This window comes from Fringilla coelebs (assembly GCF_963513975.1).
Source record: "Fringilla coelebs genome assembly, chromosome: 1".
In the NCBI taxonomy this organism is placed as follows: domain Eukaryota; kingdom Metazoa; phylum Chordata; class Aves; order Passeriformes; family Fringillidae; genus Fringilla; species Fringilla coelebs.
In genome coordinates, this window is record NC_140028.1 from 35,999,720 (window position 1) to 36,024,343 (window position 24,624).

At 43.9% G+C, this 24,624-nt stretch overlaps 1 protein-coding gene across 1 annotated transcript in view; it reads right to left on the reverse strand.

Moving 5' to 3' along the window:
• Positions 1 to 3,210: 3,210 nt before the first annotated feature.
• DNAJC5B (DnaJ heat shock protein family (Hsp40) member C5 beta) overlaps positions 3,211 to 24,624 on the reverse strand; it is a gene marked incomplete at both ends in the record, with an annotated part of 37,067 nt that continues 15,653 nt past the window's right edge. The window contains 3 exons of the mRNA XM_084205353.1: positions 3,211 to 3,305; positions 8,903 to 9,077; positions 13,342 to 13,555. Coding sequence (XP_084061479.1) covers positions 3,211 to 3,305; positions 8,903 to 9,077; positions 13,342 to 13,555 — 484 coding nt within the window. The remainder of the gene's footprint in view (positions 3,306 to 8,902; positions 9,078 to 13,341; positions 13,556 to 24,624) is intronic.

Genomic DNA, 24,624 nt, shown 5'->3' on the forward strand with positions numbered 1-24,624 from the left:
CAAGAGCTAGTTCCTCTTCGGGGAAACCCTGAGCTGTCATTTGACACTTGCCAGGGAGCAAAGCCATAACTTGGGCCAGCTGTCTCAACAGCTTCTCTAGCTGTTACTGGAATGAAGTTGTTGATAGTGTGGCAAGGCAAAGGGAGTGCTACAATTCATACATACAACTTTTATTAGTCAGTGATTGACAGACAAGGTAGATTTGAATACATGGAAGTTTACATATAAATAAATGTTGCACAACAGAGAAAAAAATCAAGAATCTGTACATTTTGAGAAGATTTCTGGGTGTGCAACTGAACTGTACATGAAAGCAGATAATGTTAGCATGTGTTCATGTTAGAACTTTTCTGAAAAGCAAAGAGAGTAAAATTGCATTGAAGAGCTAAGTCCTGAAATTCTTTATCATGCTATCTCCACATGTCCTCAGAACAGCTGATCTTCACATCCATGAGAGACACAAATGCTCTGGTACTTTAGAAATTAAGTTACCCATTTGAAATTAAACCATGAGTTCAGACACTCAGATCTTTAAGCTGCAACTCCTGGACAACCCCCTCAGAGGTTTGGTCGCTGGTTTCTTCTGAGAATTTTTGCTAACTGACATACTAACTAATGCGTTGTGGCTCTTCTGTACAGAACCCTGTGTCTGTAAAACATGCAGCAGCTTGTCCATCTTTGCTTCACACTGTGAGATCAAGTCATAAATCTTTCCCAGGAAAAGGCTCTCATTTGGAAACTGTAAAGAAAAACCACATGACTTGTGGTACATCTCAAGCCCGTGGAGAATATTTTGTTGGTTTTGGTGAACTTTGGCTCTGGCCCGCTAGACCCATCAGAGGTGTTGCATGTGAAAAAATTCCCCAACTGCTTTTGCTATTATGGGATTTACTTCTTCCTCCCTGCTTTAGGCCTGCTCTGTAGCTGTTGTTGAAATCAAGGGCGCAATTCCCGGTGACTTCCATGGGAAAAGTAGGATGGATTTCACATGGGAAAGGATTCCACATATAAAACATAACTTTACACCAGACTATTTTCCCAGTGCCTCTTTCAGCTCTCTGCTGGAAATAGTCACTAGGTAACATTTGGACATTTTCACACTAAATTTCTCTACCAGACAGTGAAACCTAGGAAATACTTCACCTGCAGATTTGTTATGTACTATGTGCTCTCCCTACTCCTTCACTGGGGATAACATCCTTCGCCAGAACAAACACCCTGAAAAGGGGAATAGTGGAGAAAGCCAAAAGAGGAGTCTCTGGGCTCTGCCCATCTCACAGCACCCCAAGTGCTGTCTGATCCATCCCCCTGATGGGAAGATGTGCAGCACTCAGCTACCACTGGAAAGGCAAGCCTCTGGGGTCATGTCTCCTCAATGGCGGGATGGTGGCACCAGCCCCCTCTCCCGGCACCGCTGGGTTGGATGGGCACATCCTCAGTGGGCAGGTAGGACGGCGGTCTGGAATTATGTACATACGAGTGGTTTCCAAAATCATTGCAACTGAGGACAAAGAGGAACCTGTGGATAGGAGGGAAGTGAGTGCCTGTGCACTCTGGCCATGCCAGCATCTTCCCTCTTTTCTGAAGCAGAAAACCAGGGCCATTTGTGAGGGCAATGTGCATGTTGACGGTCCCCAGTGCCTGCATCCAGAGAACAGATAACTTGATCCAGAAGTAATGGTCATGAAAATATACTTGCGTTATGGGACTTTTAAGGAAACATTGAAAGTAGTATGTCTTGAGTTTGGAGTTACAGCTGGTTCTATAAAGCACATTCTTTTCCCAGTATATTTAGCTGAATGACATCTGATGTCAAAGGTGAGAATAGAAGGAAGATAACAATGCGGGATCCAATTTTAAGCAAGGCAACAACACTTTCAGCTAGTGATATATTCACAAGTCTGTATAATTTAGTGGAACATTGTGACCCCCTTTTGACCACAGCATGCAAAAACAGCAAATACACAGAACTGACAATGATTGATGTAAAATGATCAATAAGGAGAAATTCTGCTGCCTCAGGCTCAAGCTACTCTGTCAAATCAATGAGGTGCTAAGCTTAAGATTTGAGGTATTCCTTTAGCTCTTACAAATTAGTGGCCTAAATTCTTCATGCTTCCTTTAGCCATGCCCACATGTATCTCCACTGATTTGTGCAGTGGTGCACCTGAACATACACCTCATTCCTGCCTCTTTGTTTAAAATCATGCCATGTGCTCTTAAAGCCCCTGTGCCTGGTGCAGAAGGGAGGTTTCAGTCTTACCCCAATGAGCTGCTGAGGAGGACGGTCACTCCTTTGCTGCTTGCTTTCCCTGCCAAGTCCTTGCTGCTCCCACAGCCCCAGTGCCTGCGCTGGTGTGATGGCTCCCAGCCCAGTGCCAGCAGGGCAGTAGGGCCACAAGCCAAGGGCATGGTGCAGTAAGCCAGCTGGCAGAAAGCTGTTGGCTGGGACCCAAAAGGAGGAGCTTTGCCGCCGGCCTGTGGGAGGAGGAGAGGGGCTGTGGGACAGCCCAGGGTTTGTCTCATGGGTTTGCAGCTTTTGCTGGGGAAGACAACAGAGCCTATGTGTGCTTGTGGATGAGGCTCCTGGATTTGGAGCGACCTGCACTGTAAAAACCATCAGAAAAATCTCCTAGCACTTTGTTTTGGCTCAGGATTTATAATTGCCAGAGCTGGGTCCCAGCAAGCCACTAGCTGCTTTCCAAAGAGCATTTCTTCTCGAGGAAGGAGAGCCCCGTCTGTCTTGCTAACAACTTTCTCTCTGAGACCTGCTAAGGAGCACTTCTGGGGGTCCCTCACAGGAGTGTTTCCCATCCTGCAAAACTGCTGCATGCAAGGAAAGTTCCTGGGGCAGGGACAGACAGCCAGTATGTCCATAAAGGGACTCAAGACTGTGTCTGGGAGGTGAAACTACAGATGCAGGCAGGGAGAATACCAGGTATATCAAAGGGAACACTATTAGAGGGAAGGACAATTTGAAGCTGTGAGAGACCAGCGTGCTCTGTACAGGCCATGGGTATATCCTCCCTACACAGTTAAGGTATCAACCCATTGGGAGCAGCATAGAGCGAGATTCTGCCTCGGTAGGAAATCACTCTCAGGTTACTTTTTATTAGCTTAAAGACAAGTATGAACACAGGCTGCAGAACTTATCACATGTATTTCTCACTGTGAGACTCAGTGAGAAGCCCAGCAGGTTGCTCACATGCCCTAGGACTCTGTGCGATAGCTCCGATGGCTGTCCCCAATCAGTTGTGTCTTCTCAGTGACGTTAGTCGGCTGAAGCGTAATAGGAGTTTCTCCATCTAAATTGGAGAGGACAACAAAGATTACTTTAAGAACCTTCACTTGCTACCAAAGTCAGATTTCTTGTCGGCACCACAACATTTCATTTGCTCTTCTGGTTACAGCTTCATTTGGTTTCACAGACAGCTGTGTGGGTACCAGCAAGGTGACATTGCCCACACCAAGCCTACAAATGCTCTCCCTCCTAGTTCTCATACAATGGCAGATTTCTGGGTGTTGCTGCTGCTGTTAGACTGGACATTTGCTGTGCCTGGTGCTTTGCAGAGCTTACAGGCTAAAGGTTCCTGCCTGTTCTAATAGCAAGTGCTTGTTCCAACAAATGGCTGAATATAATCAGCGCTGTTGTGAGTCAGCAAGCACTAACCTTGACAGTGTTTGTGAGAATGGGACAGAAATGAGTCTTGAAGAAGGCAGAGTTAACAGTAAAGAAAGAGGAGAGTTAAAAGGAAAAAATGAGTGAGCAGTAATAGTAATACACTTGAGAGGAGAGAAATCATATATATCCTGAAAGACAGCTAGTTAAATAAAAATACTGAATTGAATTGGAAGTCTTATGTAATATATATGCAAAAGGACTCTGGGAATTACTATTTTAATGAATTTGGAACTGCCAAAACTTCATATTATCACTATATAAATCCTTACTGCCATGTACTTTCTCACTCCATGCAATTTTGTGTTCGCTTTTCCAATATATCTATAAAAAATGCATTTGTTGTAGAGTAGAGGAAAGTAGAAGTGAAGTCTTTACAGAGTTCCTTGATGGCTACTGTGTTCCATCTGATAAAGAATAAGGTTTAGTAAGTGCAGTAAGCCAGATTCTTCTGGGCCTCTTTCCAACCCACATGTTTTTTGGAGAGAGGGAAGTACTCAAGTCTCAGAGACTGACTTTTACAAGTTGAGCCATCTTAGTGAAGTGTTTCGTATGAAAGCTTTGGATTGTCTATATCCTGATACTAACAGAGTCTTCACAGTAATCAAATACAAATTATGACTTTTTTTGCCAAATGACCAAATGTTCAGGGAAAAAAATCTCATCTGACATTTCCTTCTGTTTACATGACAGTTGATGGGATGAATCATGGGCAAAAGATGTAATGTACAGGAGTAACTTAACCCAGAGCAGGAATCTAATTGCATGCCATACGGCTTCCACTCAGTGGGGGTAGAACAACTTTGACTCTGTCAAGGTGAAAGGCAAGAATGATTAAATGCCAAGCAGCTTCTCTGTATGGGCAATTCCATATTTAGACACAAGGTCAAAGACGGACGTGTTTCATAACTTCTAAAAGTATATGAGTAATTAATGCTTTGAGCTCAGCTCAGGCTCATATTAGTTTGGCAGTTCCAATCCATTTTTAAGTTGCTGTGTGTTTTCTAGATTTTTGAGCAGCATTCTCTCCCACCCACTTCTGCCTCCAAGTTGTTCATTTTTGGGAAGACTGTTGATGGAGGGCAGAGATTAGCAGTTCATTTTGCTGTGTTACCCAGGTGTGCAACAGGAGAACGGGACCCACTGCAAATCTGTCGCGTTGCCTCCAGCTGATCTGCAGACAGCTCTCAGCTGACACCCTCACCAAGCATTTTGCTGCTTGCACCCTTCTAAGATTTATTATAGGGTTTTTTAGCAGAACAGGGACCCATAGCATAATAAACTGTACAAATATAGTCTGCTAATGGCAAGCTGCAGAATGGAGGTGAGGCAGAATTCACAGTTTAAACTGCCTTCTATAGATAGCTCCTGCTCACTGTTCGCCTACATTTGTATCATATGGAGTGTGGAGGAGACAATGAAGTGATAAAAACTTTTTGCTTCTGAGTTGGGAAAGTATTTTTCTGCTCAGATTCTTTTATTCTTGTCCTTTTTTTTCTCTCCTAGAATTCATTTTCTGTAAAATAAAAGTTGGTCTAGAAATGCCTTGCTTTGTTCTTACAATGATAACTGAACAGGAGAGAACAGACCTGCCAAACTGCTTTGAGTGCATCATTATAGCCTGAAGTACAAAGGCAATCCAAATTCCAATGCCACCTCCTCCAGGAACACAAAAGTTAACAAAAATTTTGCCATCAACTTCAGTGGAAGCAAAATCTGTCAACCTGCCCCATGCGTGTGGGAAAGTGATGAAGTGTTGCACGTGCCTGTGCTGCAGACAAGCAAGTGATACTTCCCTCTGCCAGTGCATTTTGACAGGTTACCTGTAACATCATGGCATGATACCACAGATTACCTTATTTTGCACCTTTCTAAAGTCATGTTTGATCTGAAACACTAAAAAATGTCATCTTTAAAATGTTATAGCCCAAACATGACATTTAATTTCTGGTCTTCTGCTCTATATTAGGTCAGAGTCTTCTGGTACAAATCAATAGGTATGAGGAGAAATCCTTGTAAGCTAAGCATGTGCCAGGGCTTGCAAGTCCCTAATTTCCTTTCGTTCTGGTGGTCATCTTACCCCTGGAAATGCATGCTGTAAAACGAGGCTCTCAAGGGAGACATTGAACGAGCTGAGCACTAGAACTAGTGACATTTATTTAACTAAAACCTTCTTCTAGAGGAATATAAATTCACCTAGAAATTTTACTTTTCTAGAGAAATAGTGTATCAACAGAATTGAAGCCTTTGGCATGATTGTGTTGATTTCAGTGGTGACTCACTTTGCTCTTATATTTTAGGGAATGGATCACTGAATCTTTGGCCTCACACCTCTTTCTTTTTCACTAATAATTATGTTTTATGGTATGTTAGTTTGAGGAATGAAATCAACTCTGTAAAACCTTAATTTTGTTAATGAGAAATGTGAGGAACTGAAAATTTAATATAGTCCTGCCAGTTTGATAGTAGAAGTCTAAATCTCAACTCCTTTGGGTAGTAAAGCCAGCGGCAGGCAGCTCCCACTGAGCACAACTGCTAAGGGCTCAGTCTCAGAGCTTTGTAGCACCAGGAATTTTGATGCTTCATCAATGATGCATTCCTCAGAAAAGCACTGACTGATTAAAAAATATTTGGATCGTTTTTAGTGTGGCCTTGGCTTGAAAAATCTACATTTTGACCTCAGCAAGAAGTTCTGGGTAGCAATACTGTAGATGCTGGGGACAGCAGGAAGCAAAGAAATTAATTACTGGCTGGAATGCTCAGTCTGTGCTCAGAGGACATGCAAAGAACTTGGATCCTAATAGAATCTCCTCTTCCAAAATTAAATCTGCTGCACAAGTGATTCTGAATTACACAGTTTGTTTCTGAATTACATACAGGAACATTTCTATTATTTACCTAAAAGAAGGCATGAGTATTAATTTCCATGGCTCAACATTCAAAAATGCACAGTCTTTGCTATTCTAAAAGTCAGCTGTGTCTTTCTGGCCATCATGCCTGAAGTTGGGATGACAAGGGAAGAAGGAAGGGAGGAAGCACACTTTGATCTGGTTGTCATTCTTTTTTTTTTTTTTCCCTAAATGCATAGCCTGTTTTCCTTTCAGCTGCAGAAAAGATGCTCATGTTACTATTTGTCATAAAGCTTTTATTTTCATTTCTTATAGGTTGATCTCTTTTAAAATAAAGAGAATTCTGCTTTAGTGAAGGTTTTGATTAGGAGGAAAATGTAGCAAGACTGAAGAGGAGGGTAGGAAAGGTATAAAGATCTAGTTTTCTTTGGACCCTACCTATGTATTTAATACTGTCTTCCAAATACTTAAAACATGAAAATCCCTGTTATTTTTTTCAGACTGGTACTTTGCTAAGCATTTAAAATTAATTTTTAAAATTGGTCTCAGTGGGACTCGATGGGAGTAAAGGGATGTCAAGGGGGCCTAAAATTAAAGAATACCAATACTTTCTGGTACCTGTGCCAGAAGGAAAGAGCAATTTCTTTTCTACCACTGGGGAATTTTGTTCTGGATTTTGAGGGAGAATTAAAATAAATATAAACCAAATTAAAAATAAACAAATGTAGAAAACGGGCAGAAATTAAACATTCTGATTCTTCAAAGGTCCATCCTTCTACTTTAGACTTGGATTTGGTATCAGAGACTCATGAAGAACAAAACCCATTTTAGATTTGCACTTTTCAGGTGCCTAATGTTGTAAAGGTTATTCATTTTGTCTCAAGGTATTGTGGTTATAAAGTTTTCACTAGTAGTTTTTATTGCCTTTGCAGAGACTGATTAAGTATGATCAATTTTTAAGCTGACTGTGTTTACCTTGATATGCCTCTAGGCAAAATCTGTTTAAAAACACCAACACACGTTGGCATAGCAGTTATAAAAATAGCATTTGTTTCAACTACTACAAGTGTTTTGTTACATATTTATGGAAGGGTAAATTTGTGTGAAAAGTTGGGGGGAAAAAATTTCTTACTGCTAAGGGAACATGACATTTGCAATCTGGCAGTGCTATTTTAAGCATAATAAACATAAGAATATAACAGTATAAGATCTTTCATAACAATGGAAGAGAAAAAGAGTGAGCTGACTTCCTAGGTCCTTCCTCATAAAAAAACCTGTAAACCTATTAATAATTTATATAAATTTGCAACTGAAAAGTGTCTTCAGTCCTTCCCGGGTACCTTGGATTCTTATTGCTGGAGCAAGGGTCACTGCATCTCTCACCCTGTACATATCTATCCAGTTTGAGATGTTTCTGCTTCCCCTGAATATGAATGCAAAACTGCCTCTCTTCAGCACACTGGGACAGAACTCTTGGTTCAGAGCATGTATCCCATACTAGTGACAAATTAGGAAATCACCTCCATCATCTCTTGGCATAGACAAAACCTCAAAGTGCAGCTGGGGGAATGGAGCAAAGCCAAAGAAAGAGGTTGACCTGCTGTGGAGGTCATTCTGCTGCCACAGGCCCATGTTCCTGGCTCCCAAGTTTCCTGTTCCTCTTGCCCCTAAGTTAGCACTTGCCTGCTCCACCATGAAGCACACCAGAGAATGAAATGGGCAAGGAACTACAGACATTTTGAGAGGATTAGTTTATACCTGGATTTTATCCAAGGCCTGAGTAAGGTAGAATTGCTACTGCAGAAGAGCATGAGAAGCTTGGGGGTTGGATGGGAGAGGGACAGGACCATGGTAGCTCCCATGCATACTCTCCTGGGTTACTGCACAACCTTACTGCTGGAAACTTGGCATTTTTTCTTGAAGCCCTCTCTTGAATGGATACAATACGCACCACAAGCAGGGGTAAATTTTACACAACTAAAGTCTGAATGACAGCTTATTCAGGCCAATCAGATGTGACAGGCACCAGTCCAGCAGAGCCTAATGTATGAGGGTAGGATCTAGGATATGAAGGAATGTGGTCATGGGGGCTAGAGGGTGAACATTGTCTCTTAAAATGAGCCCTAAGACATTTATTGTGTGTGTGTCTCATAAGAGATACAGGAGATATTTAGTTGCAAGTGCCATAAGTTTGGTTTTGCATTAATACATAATTTGGGAGGATCACTGGGTTGTGGTCTTAGCTAGAGTGACTTGGCATGTCTCCACTGAAGTCTGGAAGCAGCCTCAGCATTGTGAGCAGAACATCTGGACTACAGGCTTTAAAGATTGTTTTGAACAGCTTTGCCACACAGTAAGCCCCTACAACACACACCTCTTTCCATGTCGTTCTTAATTTGCTCTTCCAAATCTTCTGGAGACACACAAAACTCCTGCTGTTCCCCCTCGGGTGCCTTCGGTTTGCACTTTCCACAGCAGCAGTTGAAGCAGCAGCAGAGGCAGCAGCAGAGGTAGCAGCCAGTCAGCAAACCACAGACTGCAAACAGACCCTAGGTTAAACACAGCAGGATGAAAGTCCTGTTAGCAGTGACCTTCCCCAAACTTGTGGCTGTCTCTTACAGCTGAAGGCAGAACTCTGGTTCCTAAGTGCTTGGCACTCAGAGGAGTCCACCTGCTGTCCCAGCGTCTGAACGAGCACTGATCTTCCAAAGCCCTCCTCACCCACTACCTCCTATTTGTCACTAAGGACCAAATCCACAAAGAAAACACCAACCAACAGGCCCCCACATGCTCAACATTTGAAAGTCTGTTGTTCTGCTGATGGTCCTCAGAAAAACCCTCCAGGCAGTATGCAAAACTCCACCCACCTTAACGTGACTCATTTCCATCTTTAAAATGACTCATTTGCCCAAGATCATTTTTGCAAACACTTATTTATTGGCAAGCTCTTGTCAATAACAAAGCTGAGAGAAAAAGAAGCAAAGACCCAGATGCATCCCACATAATTTTGAGTACTGAAATAAGGCATCCAGTTTAGGACTGGATGTAGCTTCTATGGACTCCCCACACAGTCAAAGAGAAGTTAAAAGCCCTTCCAGGGAAAGGTTCAGCCATAAGAGTATTTGAATTGCCCATTAGCCTGTGCAGGACCACACAGGTGACATCTCCTAAATTAAAGTCATCAGACTATGGTTTCTTGATCTGGGGACTCAGGTAGCAAGAAGTTCTCACCTTTGATCACTCTTGTCCCCATGGCACAAATCAGGAGAGCCAACACAATTTCCTGGAGCCAAGACTAGAGATCTTAGAAAGAGTCAAGAGCCAGAAAACTTAAATTTATAAGGCTTTCTTCCTTCAGACGAAGTCAGTGCCTGGGTTCACAGCACAGCTCCCCAGATGTTCAAGTGTGTGCTGCATCACAGCAATGGACATGTAGGAGGGGAGCCTCTAGGCTGGCATTGCCAGTCTGTGCTCCACAGAGACATGACAGCAGCCTGGCTTCTGACCCAAGGTAGATCCAAGACTACATGGAGATGTTTGTGACACAGAAGAAATCTCCATGGACATCTCTTCGTGGACAAAATTGTATAAGAGCAAAGGAAAACCAGTGACATTCCTGGAAAGCAAATCAAAGCTGCTATGTAGAAATAAATGGAAAGAGGGTAGATTTAGATTAGATATTTGGGAAGAATTTTTCATTGTGAGGGTGGTAAGGCACTGGAACAGGCTGTCCTGAGAAGTTACGAGTGCCCTGTTGCTGGAGGTGTTGAAGACCAGGGTGAATCCATCTCTGAGCAATCTGGTCTAGTGGGAGGTCTCTCTGCACATGGCAGAGGTCCTGGAACTGGATGATCTTTAAGGTCCCTTCCAAACCAAACCATTCTGTGATTCTCTGAATGTGTGGGTAAAAGCAGCACAGCTTTGTGGCTACCAGGTATATATGGACTGGAGGTACAGCCAGGCTTCAGCATTGCAGTTTTCCAGTCTGCCAAGTATTTGTTATGTTCCTAAGACAATATGCTGCTTGAGGAAGAAAGTAAGTACAAATGTCAGGATATTGTCAAACTCAGACAATGGAGCTATAATATTATGCATGCATGTCTGAGCTAACAGACATGGGGCTGACTGGCGCACCTTTGAAGGTAATAAGATTATTTATATGGCTAATATTAATATAAGCATGTATCTAGAGTGAGCAAGGTGCTTTTAAATTAAAAGGACTCAGACTTTCTGTCATAAAATGCTTTCCTTCTAATAGACACCTGAAACAGTGCCGTAATTCCCAAAATAAGTTATCTAACTGTTTACCATTTATGCCATAATGGAGAATAAATCACCACAATGTATAGAATGAAAAAAAAATAAAACAGAATGGAAGTGTGTAGAGGGAAAAATACACTGAGTTTATTCACAATACCTTTAAAGTTTCAACATTTCTTGCACTTATATTATCATAGTTGTTAAATCAAAAATCAGTTTATTTATGTTATCAATGAACTGTCTCCATGGTAGAGGGTGAATTGGTTTTTGCTAAAACAGCTAAACAAACAACCTCTATGCCTGCCAGTGGAGAAGCAATTTGAGTTCCCATTACCCATGTCTGTATGTTCCCAGTTTAATATGCCTGCTAAGAAGTCTAGCACTCTCAAAATAACAGTAATTTTCATTTTTTCACTTCTCCTTTCATTTGAGTTTCCTTACTGCTAATGATAAAACTCCTTGCAACTGTCAGATTTTCCCAGTATGAGTGTGCTGGGAAGAGGAATGTGTGCAGTCAATGAGGAAGATAACAAGCCAAGGCTCTGGTCCTTACTGTCCTCCACCAGAATGGAGTAGATCAGGAGTCCAGAGGTCATCTGCAGATGATGCCTCAGACTCAACTAGTATTATGATAACCAATATAAAAATTTCAAATTGATCCAGCATTTGTGCATGAGTTAAAAACAAATGAGGAGCTCATCTTGCAAAAAAACCCAAACCAAACCAAACCAAACCAAACCAAACCAAACCAAACCAAAAAAGCCCCACAACCAAACTAACTAACAAAACCACTCCAAACCAGTTGGTGGCCCCTTTATACTTTGGGGGTGGCAGGATTTTGGGTTGGGGGAGACATAGAGAGACCATGTGTGATAATCCTCAAATGACTCTATACACATATTTTAAACTTTTTTGTAAAAAAATCTTGAAAACCAGGAAGCAGTGATTACTTTGCTCTTCAGCATGTCTTGTTTCACCTCTGGGATACAGCTTACTTGAAGCAATCCACACATTTCTCCTTTAGTTGTTAGGGACTTATGAGCTTCTCTCTACTCCCCACTGCTCTCTTTATGAGTCAAAGCCACAGTGGTTATTTCTGTATCTGATTTTATGGCCTCAGAGGATTTTATACTCCATAAAATCTCCATTAAAGATCACCAAATAAAAGAAAAATAGAAGTTAAAAAAAAAAAAGAAGCAGTGAAGAAAATCTTTTTTGCCAAAAACTGTTGAAGGAGTCCACACTGTTGCCCTCTCAGTGCTGAGGCCACCTAACTGTGACAAAGAGGCAGAAGGAGAGGGTGGACAGCAAAGACAAGGGGGAATGATCCATCAGGAATGACAGCAGCTATGGTGGGGTGTCCAGCCTGCAGGAGGAGGCAGCTACAGCAGCTGCAAGCAGGCAGCCTCCAACCAGCCTCTGAGGGGCAGTACCTTTGCAAGTTTAAATCAAACACCAGTACTTTATTCATTGGCTTCATGCACTGTTCTGCATTTGAGCAGCTTCTGCCTCATCCTGATTCAGAAGTCTAATCATGGCTTCTCAGACCCCCAAAGTGCCCAAGTGACTTCCCAGCTTAAAAGGGGAATGTGGGGCAATGCAGCACTGGCCTGTTCCTTGCTGAACAGAGAATTCTGTGTTCCACAGTTCTCAGACAAAAACTGTCATCACATTGCTTCAAGCAGTACAGATCATCGTCCTGCGTATTCTGTCACAGTCCAGCAGAGTGCTTTCCTGTGCTGCTGTGGCTGGAGACAGGGGGGATGGAAACTGTGTGGAATTTGCACATTTGCAATTCTGTTTGTTGCATATCTGTAACATTTCAGTATTTGCAGAAACACTTGAATTTGATATATGCAAACATCAGAGGACACCAATGTGATAAGGGAACAAATGAACCTAACTCCTTCCTGACTAGAACAGCCCATTATGTGTTTTTTCTTGAGCAATATGCAGGGTTTTGGTGTATCATTCTCTTCCTGTCCTACTCTCTTCCTCCATTCCACTCTCCTAACCTTTTCTTTGAGTTCCTTTCTCTCACTCCATCACCAAGGCACATATATAATGCCGTAATCACAGTGTTATGTATTATTATTGCTTACTTACGTTGTGTGCTATTTATAGCAAAAAAGGCAGCTAAATTTGTACCTTAATAATTAATTAATTGGTTGTCACATAAATGGGACTTCTTGTGTTTGAATAATGAGTCATTTTTATTTAGTCATTACAGAAAAGAAAGTCAAAATTAACCTGGAGCACTAGATTCAAATCTAATTAATGTCTGAAAATGTTACAAAACATGGACTATAATTATATGCCAGGTTAAAAAAAAGAGAAAACTTTCTATATTAGTGCTAGTCTGAGCTTTTGTTACATTCTGCCATGGTCGATTTTCCAGATAATTTTGTTTTATTAATTTTTTTAATTTAGAGTCAGGTCATACTATTTTTTAAGCCTGTAGAGAGATCATGCTTTTTTGGGGGGGGTTCCTTGTGTATGTAACTATCCATGTGCATTGTAGCATTTGATTTCCAGAGGAGAATAACAGCTTACCTTTGCCCACCAGCTGGAGAGCATGAAGTACGTGTTAACATTTTCCTCACCAAACTGTTCTGCCACATAGAGCCCTAATGATCCATACTTGTCATATATGTTTCGCTTGGACACATCAGTCAGGGTTGCATGAGCATTGTTGATCTCTTTAAATTTTTCTGCAGCCTCTGGATTGTCTGGATTCTTGTCAGGATGATATTTCAGAGCTAGTTTTCTTAAATATGAGACACAAACAAAAAAAAACGAAACAGAAGGAAAATAAGCCATCTGCATATGTGCATGTATATAGACACAAAACATTGCAAAAAATACTTTCATAGAGGGATAATAATTCCAAACTGTGTGTTCAGCCTTCTTTTTTCCAGTTCTGATGTACTCAGTGGAAGAAAACTGACACAAAGGAACCAAACATAAAAGTTTTGATGAAAGAGGTGTGCCTATTACACTGAGAATGAACTTTGTGTATTGATACCTAGTCAGCTACTGTGTTAAAGTAGACAGTGATATATGATGAAAGCACAGATTGCAACATGATAATAAATCACAGGCATTTGTTGCATTATGATTGCCAACTCATTTGCATCATTTAGCAGGTTTTAGCAAAGATAAAGATTTTTTAAAGGTTGTTTAAAAACATGATGATCACACTGCTTATCCAGGCAACATTATTTTCTTTATAGCAAAGGAAATTCTGTGTTCAATTGCCTATCAATAGTAGCTACATTAAAATGTTGTAAACAGTGTCTGTGTTTGCAGAAGCCCAGACAGTGATGATGGAGAGCACAGTTAGGAATTACAATGGAAGAGAAGCATCTTTTTGAAGCACAAGGTGGCAAAGCATAATGAGTTAATCCCGGTTGCAAATGCCTGTCTTTTGGCCTAGTTCCCCACTGCTGCATTTCTGAGACAATCCTTAAAGGAGTAAAAGGGGATTGTCATAGGATCATCATAGGAACCATGACAGAATGGTTATTTTCACAGGATCATGGAGTGGTTAGGGTTGGAAAGAACCTTAAGGATCATCTAGGTCTGGCCCCCCACCATGGACATGGACAGCTTCCACTAGACCAGGTTGTTCAAAGCCCCATCCAGCTTGGCCTTGAAGACTTCCAGGGATGGAGCATCCACAGCTTTCCTGAGCAAGGTGTTTCAGTGCCTCGTGACCCTCACAGTAAAGAATTTCTTTCTAATATCTAATGTAAACATACTCCTGTTTAGTTCAAAGCCATTGCCCCTTGTCCTTTCACTTCATGCCCTGGTAAAAAGTTCCTCTCCAGCTCTCTTGCAGGACCGCTTTAGGTACTGGAAGGTGCTCTAAGGTCTCCCTTGAGCCTTCTCTTGTCCAACACCACCAACAACACCAATTCTCTCAGCCTGTCTCCATCTCTCTGGTTATCCTTGTGTCCCTTCTCTGGACTTGCTGCAGCAGGTCCATATCCTTACTTTGGAGTGCCCAGAACTAAATGCAGTAATTCCTGTGTGGTGTGAGTGGGGAGTAGTGCCAACTAGTCTGGGCTGCTTATGCCATTGGAAACCTTTACTAGGTCAGGCTTTGTCGCTGCTTTTTGCCGCTGACTGTGCTCAGCACTGTGGCGTTTGAGGGGAGGTACAGCTTGAAGAGTGCAGTGTGTGACTCTTGGCTCCCAGCACCGGGGAAGCACGGCACCAAAAGAAGGGGTTTGCTTCCAGCCATCGTGAGGCGCTGGTAGTGTGAACTCACACACACTTGCAAAACAAGCATAGACAGAAGTAAATCTTTTCAAAAATCAACGCTCCCGGTAAAGAGCATGCAGTCTCCAGGCCGTTTATTTGATGACTAGTGCTGACCTCTAGTGGCATCGAAAGTTACTTAGTAGTGTTTTAATCTGATTTAATCACAGCCAAGCTACGTTTCTTTTTGTAAATACTCTCCACAAATATTTTCAGAACTAGCCATAACTTCTATGACCAAAAATAGTATTTGTGGTGTGAAGGCTTCCTCTAATAAATTTAACCTCAGAGTAGAGTCCTATTTGATTTCCTTCTGAAATCCCTATTGGAATATAGGTTACTCCTCCAATAAAAAGTAACTGCTTTTTCCTGATGACAGTTCCTTCCTGGAAGACATTCTGCCAATATCAAGACTGATATCAGCCTGGGAACAGCTTCTGCCAACTATCTCTTCAATTCTGTTGCACTCAATCACAGAATCATAGGTCATAAATAACTCCTTAAACATGTGTCTAATAGCATGAATAGGTTCGTGTTCAGTCATATTTAATACATTGTGCATATTGCACCTTAAACACAAAGTTTTGGTCATGTGTAATATGTGCCCTAAACACAATAAAAAATTAAATATAAGAACTGAAAAGACAAGCTAAATCTTGCATGACTAATGATATTATGTGTCATCCAAGTATTTAAGTAAATTATGCAATCTATCTCTTTTCTTACCTGAAAACAGGCCTCAATTAGAAATCAAAAGTAAGGAAGGAAAAAAGAGAGAAGTATTACTTTTAAAAAACCCATGTATGTTTGCAGGGCTTGGGCAATTGATTTCCAGCCTTTCTTTCTTTTCCCAGAGACCCAAAGACATCTTTTGGCTGACCTACATCCCAAACAATCTTATAAAAAATAAGAATTTGAACAGAATGTAGCTTTAAAAAGATGAAACACATTCGTTGCACTCTCACTTTATCTGGTATTGTTTTAGACCACTAACAGGATTACTTTCAACAATTAACAAATGATAATCTATGTTCTTAGTTTGATTTTGGGACAAATGTTCTCACAAAAAAGAGTACATTACCAAAACAACTCTCTGCACACTGAGATGACATATACGAACTGAAGATGATTTAGAAATGGGAAAAAGATCTAGATATTAGCGGTGCAATTCATACAAGTAAGACAAGATGTTGTGTTGTGGTTGTATAAATTGGACTGCTCTCTTTTCCCCTCCAGGATAATGGTTCTGCCCTAATTCTCTCCTCCCTCCCCTGCATTGTCAATTACCCTAACTCCTCCCTAGTTACCATAGAAGTCAATGTATCTTGTCCCGAATCCCTCCCTGGTACACTGTCCATCACTTGATGATCCCACCCTTCACTCTAGAAGCTTCCAGCTAGACCATCGAGTGATTGGTTCAGGGGCTGGGGCCCCTCCCTGAAGTTATTCCCATTGGTGTATTCCTGAAGTCAATCTTCTGTATTTCTCTCCCCTCTGCAATCCTATTAGCTCAGAGACCGACTCCTCCCCCATTTCCTTCCCCCTTTATAAACCATTGCAACCCTCTCAAGTTTGTTTTTGGCTCTTGATTCTCCTGGTTATTGTTTTTGTGCTGGGATTTAGTAAACCCAGATTCACTCCAGCTGGAGTCTGCTCTCATTACTTTTGCTGGCTGTTGCTGCGAGCCATCCCTCTTGACAAGGCGATTACCTTAGATGTTGTCCCAACCTACGGAAATTGGGATAGTGTCCCAGTACTGCTAGCAGTGATCGTCGGCTAGCTGGGATGTCCAGGAGGGACAAATCCTTCCCAATTGCTGCTTCCACAAATGACTCTGTTAAGTCCAACCCAAGAAACTATAACTAAGGACAAAAACTGTGTGATATAACACAAAGTACTAGGTATATGGTACTGTGGGTATTTGCGGGTCCCTGAAAAAGTGATATTCCCAGTTATGTAATAAATAAGGTTCATTTTTGTTGCCTTGTTTTAAGTTCTTCTAAACCTGATGTATATATTCTTCTAAATAACTTTCTCACACGCATTTTTGTAAATACTTACTGTTTTGCATTCTTCTATAGAAAAGAAGAAATTGGATAAAATATTAATTTGTCCAGTGTCATTGGAGAGGTAATACTGTCATGCTCCAATCCACTGTCACTTTTAGGGATCTATGAATGTTAGAGTCAAAAATTAAACTTTCCTCTTTTTGCTTTAGAAATTCCAGTGTCCGCATCGTTTTATTTTGTGTCATAAAGCGACATGTTACGACAAAAAAGAAGACAGAAAAGTAGAGAGTGAAAAGAGCAAAGGAGTTTATAGGCTATTTCCTATATCAAAACCATGGGCTTATGTCCATTCATACTTTTCTCATGGTGAATGCCTTTCTCCTTCACTGCCTTAGGATCACTGCCCACTGCAGCCCTCCTCAGCAGCAAGTAAGTTTGGGAGGGAAACAGCTATCCCTCGAGATGGAAAAGTGTGTCTTAGAGGGATAAGGTACTTAGGGAAGTGAAGGCAGTGAAATAAACTCAAGACGTCTGTCACCTGGAGGCTTAGGTGAAAAAGCGAGATCAGGCCAGGCTCTGACACAGGGGTGGGTCTGATGAGGGTGCTTTTGAATGAAGACAGCAGTATTTTGAAGACAGGAAGGTATGCTCTGTAGGGTCAGATACAACAACACTATGAAGTGTCAGAGGAGGAGAGCAGGGTGTCCCTAGGCTTCCTTTGATAGCTCAGGTGGTAGAGCAGAGGACTCTTCTGTGAACCCTTGGGCAGGGGAGGGTGGTTCTGACCATGGGTGCTGTCCGCAGTCACCTGCAGCAGGAAAGTGAGTGGGTGGGTTGGTGGTATGAGAGTGATATGAATGGGAGGCTCAGGGTTTGGGTGCACCCTGGGTCTGGGTTGGGTGTCTGTGAGGGGAGAGGAGCTGGGTCAGAGGCTGCAGGGTGGGGAATTAGCTCAAGTGGTAGAGCGCTCGCTTAGCATGCGAGAGGTAGTGGGATCGATGCCCGCATTCTCCAGTGCTTTTCATTCCTCCTTGCTTGGACACAAGGCCCTTTGCCAGGGATCCATCATGCCTTGGGGGCTGTGGGAAGATTCAAGGTGTGCTCTGGATGTACAGTGGAGGATGACATCCTGGGTTGTATCAAGACTACTATAGGTAGCTTGGCAGAAGAATTGCTGTTCTCTCTCTTTGCTTGACTCTCAAGTATCAAGCTAAGTACAGAAAAGGACATCAATGGAACAGGGCAACTTTCATAGAAGGCCACAAAGGAACTCAAGGAATTCTCTTTAAAGAAGACCAAGGAGAGTAGGTATCTTCAGTGTACAGAAAGAGATGTTCAGAGGACTTAGACATGATGTTGCAGCAGTCTGTTAGAGAAGAGGGGGATGGCCGTCCTTTTATTTTTTCTTAGGCTAGAGCAGAAGGCTGAAGATAGCAGAGTGAAAGGGAGTCAAGGGAAAATGGAGCAGGATATAGGTAAGGTGTGTGTGGCCAGGAAGAGAGTCCATGTGTAGAAGATGATGTTGAAGGAGCTTATGGAGCATTTCTGTGGTTTGCGTGACTGCTGAGTTGAGCAAGGTTCTGTGATGTCTTAGCTGAGGCTTTTTGAAGAAGATGTGGTAACAGGGGCATGATGTCACACGGTGGCTTGGTGGAAGTGCTGGGTGAGAGTGTGCTGGGTGAGGTCCCATTGGGCATAGCCCCATGGTTCCTTCGATAGCTCAGCTGGTAGAGCGGAGGACTGTAGGCTCTCTGTCATGGCCATCCTTAGGTCGCTGGTTCAACTCCGGCTCGAAGGAGTCACCTTTTGCCTCTGACACACATCCCAAACTGGCACTGCTTCCCCTGGGCACCCCCAGAATGAGCTGCCCAGCCATGAGTCATTGTCTGACTTTGGGAAGATGACAAGCCAAGGCATTTTTGGTTGAACGTTTGGTGTCAAACAGTGGTTCTGAGCCCTGGAGTTGTCTGCAGTCACCCCTAACAGGAAAGTGGGTGGGTGGATGGTAGTGTGAAAGTAAAGTTGATTAGGGAGGCCCAGGCTCTGGGTGCAGGACATCCTGGGTCAGGGCTAGGTGCCTGTGAGGGGAGAGGAGTTGGGTCAGAGGCTGCAGGGTGGGGAATTAGCTCAAGTGGTAGAGCGCTCGCTTAGCATGTGAGAGGTAGCGGGATCGATGCCCGCATTCTCCAGTGCTTTTCATTCCTCCTTGCTTGGACACAGGGCCCTTTGCCAGGGATCTGTCATGCCCTGGGGGCTGTGGGAAGATACATGGTGTGCCCTGTGTTAGAGTGGAGGATGACATCCTGGGTTGTATGTAGACTACTATAGGTAGCTTGGCAGAAGAATTGCTGTTCTCTCCCTTTGCTTGACAACTCTCAAGTAGCAAGCTAAGTACAGAAAAGGACATCAATGGAACAGGGCAACCTTCATAGAAGGCCACCAAGGACCTCAAGGAATTCTCTTTAAAGAAGACTGAGGAGAGTAGGTGTCTTCAGGGTACAGAAAGAGATGTTCAGAGGACTTAGACATGATGTTGCAGCAGTCTGTTAGAGAAGAGGGGGATGGCTGTCCTTTTGTTTTATCTTAGGCTAGAGCAGAGGGCTGAAGATAGCAGAGTGAAAGGGAGTCAAGGGAAAATGGAGCAGGATATAGGTAAGGTGTGTGTGGCCAGGAAGAGAGTCCATGTGTAGAAGATGATGTTGAAGGAGCTTATGGAGCATTTCTGTGGTTTGCGTGACTGCTGAGTTGAGCAAGGTTCTGTGATGTCTTAGCTGAGGCTGTTTGAAGAAGATGTGGTAATAGGGGCATGATGTCACACAGTGGCTTGGTGGAAGTGCTGGGTGAGTGTGTGCTGGGTGAAGTCCCGTTGGGCACAGCCCCATGGTTCCTTCGATAGCTCAGCTGGTAGAGCGGAGGACTGTAGGCTCTCTGTCATGGCCATCCTTAGGTCGCTGGTTCAACTCCGGCTCGAAGGAGTCACCTTTTGCCTCTGACACACATCCCAAACTGGCACTGCCTTTTGGTCCGTCCTCAGGGGCTCCTCTTCAAAGGTCTGTCCAGCCATGAGCTCTTGCTCCTCAAGGACAAGAGAAGTTGAGACTCAAGGACAAGAGAAGTTGAGAAGTTGACCGGCCAAGGCATTTTTGGTCAGGAAATTGATTTTGAGCACTGGTGTTGTCTGGAATCACACCCAGTAGGAAGATGATCAGGTGATTTGTTGATGGTGTGAGAGTGATGATATGAATGGGAGGCTCAGGCTTTGGGTGCAGGGCACCCTGGGTCAGGGCTGGGTGCCTGCGAGGGGAGAGGAGCTGGGTCAGAGGCTGCAGGGTGGGGAATTAGCTCAAGTGGTAGAGCGCTCGCTTAGCATGTGAGAGGTAGTGGGATCGATGCCCGCATTCTCCAGTGCTTTTTGTTCCCCTTGCCAGCACACAGGGCCCTTTGCCAGGGGTCCCTCTGCCCACTGGTGTTATAAGGAGTTATTTCCAGTTGGCTGCACAGATAACTTCAGGAACAGGAGCAGCAAGGGCTGTAGGTTAGAGTGTCTGCACTTTCCTATTTAATTGGGATTAGGTCAGTATCCTTGCCCATCTTTATGCCTACTCAAGTAAAGTCCTCTGTTATTGAGAGGAGCAAAATATCAAAGTAATTTTTAAGTATGGTAAAAAAAATGACTCAGGTAACCACCAAGCAGTGAGAGCCACCCTGCTAAGATCACAGAACAGATACTCCTGGAATACACGTCTAGTCATGTGAAGACAGGGAGGTGTTTAGAGACAGCTGCCATGGCTTCACCGAGCACAAATCATGACTGACTAATCTAGTGGTCTCCTACAATAGACTCATTGCCTCAGTGGAGAAGGAATGAGCTGTGGATATCATCTCCCTAGACTTTGCTAAAGCCTTTGACATCATCCAACACAGCATCTTTGTCACTGAATAGGAGACACAAGGTTTGGATGGATGGATCATTCAGTGAATAAGGAATGGGTTGGATGGCCACGTCCAAAGAGCTGTAGCCAACAGCTCGATATCCAAGTGGAAACAAGTATCAAGTGGTGTTCCTCAGAGTCTGTACTGGGACCAGTACTATTTAATATCTTCATTAATTATGCCATTGTGAGTGGCATTAAGTGCAGCCTCAGCAATTTTATAGATGACAAAGGGAGTGGTGCAATTTATATGCTTAAGGGAAGATATTCCATCCAGAGGGACCTCAAAAAGCCCAAGGAGTGGGTCCATGTGAACTTCATTAGGTCAAACAGGCCTGCAAGCTCCTGAACCTGGGTCAGGGCAATTACCAGTATCAGTACATGCTGAGAGAGTAATGGATTGAGAGCAGCTGTGTGGAAAAGGACTTGGGGGTGCTAGTGGATGACAAACTTGACATGAGCTGGCAATGTACCTTTGTAGCCCAGAAAATCAGTCATATGCTAGGCTACATCAAAAGTAGCATGGCCAGCAGGTTGTTCTGCTCCTCTATCCCCCTCTTGTGAGCCCACACCTGGAGTGCTGTGTCCAGCCATGGGTTCCCCAGCATAAGGAAGGCATGCTTAGAGCTGGTCCAGAATAGGGATACAGGACTGATCGGGGAGGGAGTAACTTTCCTGTTAAGACAGACAGAGAGTTGGGACAGTTCAGCCTGGAGAAGGCTCCTGGGAGACCTGATAGCAAGACAATGACGCTTTTTAGCAGACTTTATGGTAAGAGAACAAGCAGAAATGGTTTTAAACAAAACAAGGTAGATTTAGATTATGTTAAAAGAAATTCTTTATGATGATAGTGGTGAGGCACTGGAAAAGGTTGCCCAGAAAACTTGAAGATGCCCTATCCCTGCAAAAGTTCTTGTCTGGTTGGATGGGCTTTTAAGCTACCTGATCTAGTGGAAGAGGCTCTTGCCCACAGCAGGAAAGTTGGACAACATGAAATTTAAAGGTTCTTTTGAACCCAAAATATTCTGTTACAGTATGTGAAAGACAGATGATCACAAACTGCAGGCTTTGGGTGAGCTAAGCAGAAGGTTTCAAATGCCTCTCAGGAGGTTATTGACTCAACTATTAGACCTATTACTGTGGTGATGGGCAGAAGAATAAGACAGTGGGCCACAACTGAAGCAGGAGAGATTCCATTTTTCCCTCCTCAGGTCAGACAGGCAGGAGAAGAAGGGTGTCCTGGAGTGCTGTGGGCTCCATGCTTAGAAGTTGATGTAATATAAATGGCTGAACCCTTGAGTCAGCTGCAGTGATCCTTGAGCTGAGGCTGCTGTGGGAGACTTGAGGGCCTGAGGCCCCATCCAAGCTGATTGCTTTGACTGCTCTGTCACAGAGGAAGAGCTTGTTTGGGTCCTTCCATTACTCTGCTGGTGGAGTGAAGGGCTGTAGGCTCCCTTCCATGGATACACGTCACATATGTTGGGGTGCTGCCTGCCCTAATACATCTGAAAGGCCTTGAACTGCCCTCCTGTGGGACCTCCATCTCCACCCATGGGTGTAGGAGCTCTATTTACATTATCTCTCCTTCCACGCTATACCATGGGAGTCTCGATCACTAGCTAAGTTAGAACTATAACTTTGGATATATCCAGCCACAAAGACTCTTGACACATATGCTGATGTGCAGATGGAAGTTCTTGCTTGACCTCAACCCTCTCTTGTCAGTCTGGACCTGCCTGGCACTCACTGGACACATGATCATCATTCTGACCTCTGCACTGACTTCTTATTTGAAGTGCCTGGTGGTGATTTCTGGTCTGGCCTCTTATGTGGGATGAGCCCCCATGGCTGGGTCTGCCCTGGTTTGGTGTTGTGGATGTGAGATTTTCTGGGCGATGTGGGTCTAAGGCAAGTGTTTCTTTTTTCCTCCTGGACAGTGTCATGCAGGTAAATGTGAGGTGCTATGGAAGCTGAATGGTTGTTTGAGTGTGTGCTGGGCGAGGTCCTGGGCACAGCCCCATGGTTCCTTCGATAGCTCAGCTGGTAGAGCAGAGGACTGTAGGCTCTCTGTCATGGCCATCCTTAGGTCGCTGGTTCAACTCCGGCTCGAAGGAGTCACCTTTTGCCTCTGACACACATCCCAAGCTGGCACTGCTTCCCCCGGGCACCCCCAGAATGAGCTGCCCAGCCATACAATGACTTGGGGAAGATGACAAGCCAAGGCATTTTTGGTTGAACGTTTGGTGTCAAACAGTGGTTCTGAGCCCTGGAGTTGTCTGCAGTCACCCCTTACAGGAAAGTGGGTGGGTGGATGGTAGTGTGAAAGTGAAGTTGATTAGGGAGGCCCAGGCTCTGGGTGCAGGACATGCTGGGTCAGGGCTGGGTGCCTGTGAGGGGAGAGGAGCTGGGTCAGAGGCTGCAGGGTGGGGAATTAGCTCAAGTGGTAGAGCGCTCGCTTAGCATGTGAGAGGTAGCGGGATCGATGCCCGCATTCTCCAGTGCTTTTCATTCCTCCTTGCTTGGACACAGGGCCCTTTGCCAGGGATCCATTATGCCCTGGGGGCTGTGGGAAGATACATGGTGTGCCCTGTGTTAGAGTGGAGGATGACATCCTGGGTTGTATCAAGACTACTATAGGTAGTTTGGCAGAAGAATTGCTATTCTCTCTCTTTGCTTGGCAACTCTCAAGTAGCAAGCTAAAGTACAGAAAAGGACATCAATGGAACAGGGCAACCTTTATAGAAGGCCACCAAGGACCTCAAGGAATTCTCTTTAAAGAAGACTGAGGAGAGTAGGTGTCTTCAGTGTACAGAAAGAGATGTTCAGAGGACTTAGACATGATGTTGCAGCAGTCTGTTAGAGAAGAGGGGGATGGCTGTCCTTTTGTTTTATCTTAGGCTAGAGCAGAGGGCTGAAGATAGCAGAGTGAAAGGGAAAATGGAGCAGGATATAGGTAAGGTGTGTGTGGCCAGGAAGAGAGTCCATGTGTAGAAGATGATGTTGAAGGAGCTTATGGAGCATTTCTGTGGTTTGCATGACTGATGAGTTGAGCAAGGTTCTGTGAAGTCTTAGCTGAGGCTTTTTGAAGAAGATGTGGTAATAGGGACATGATGTCACACGGTGGCTTGGTGGAAGTGCTGGGTGAGTGTGTGCTGGGTGAGGTCCCATTGGGCCCAGCCCCATGTTTCCTTCAATAGCTCAGCTGGTAGAGCGGAGGACTGTAGGCTCTCTGTCATGGCCATCCTTAGGTCGCTGGTTCAACTCCGGCTCGAAGGAGTCACCTTTTGCTTCTGACACACATCCCAAACTGGCGCTGCTTCCCCCGGGCACCCCCAGAATGAGCTGCCCAGCCATGAGTCATTGTCTGACTTTGGGAAGATGACAAGCCAAGGAATTTTTGGTTGAACGCTTGGTGTCAAACAGTTGTTCTGAGCCCTGGAGTTGTCTGCAGTCACCCCTGCCAGGAACGTGGGTGGGCGCAAAGTAAAGTTGATTAGGGAGGCTCAGGGTTTGGGTGCAGGACATCCTGGGTCAGGGCTAGGTGCCTGTGAGGGGAGAGGAGCTGGGTCAGAGGCTGCAGGGTGGGGAATTAGCTCAAGTGGTAGAGCGCTCGCTTAGCATGTGAGAGGCAG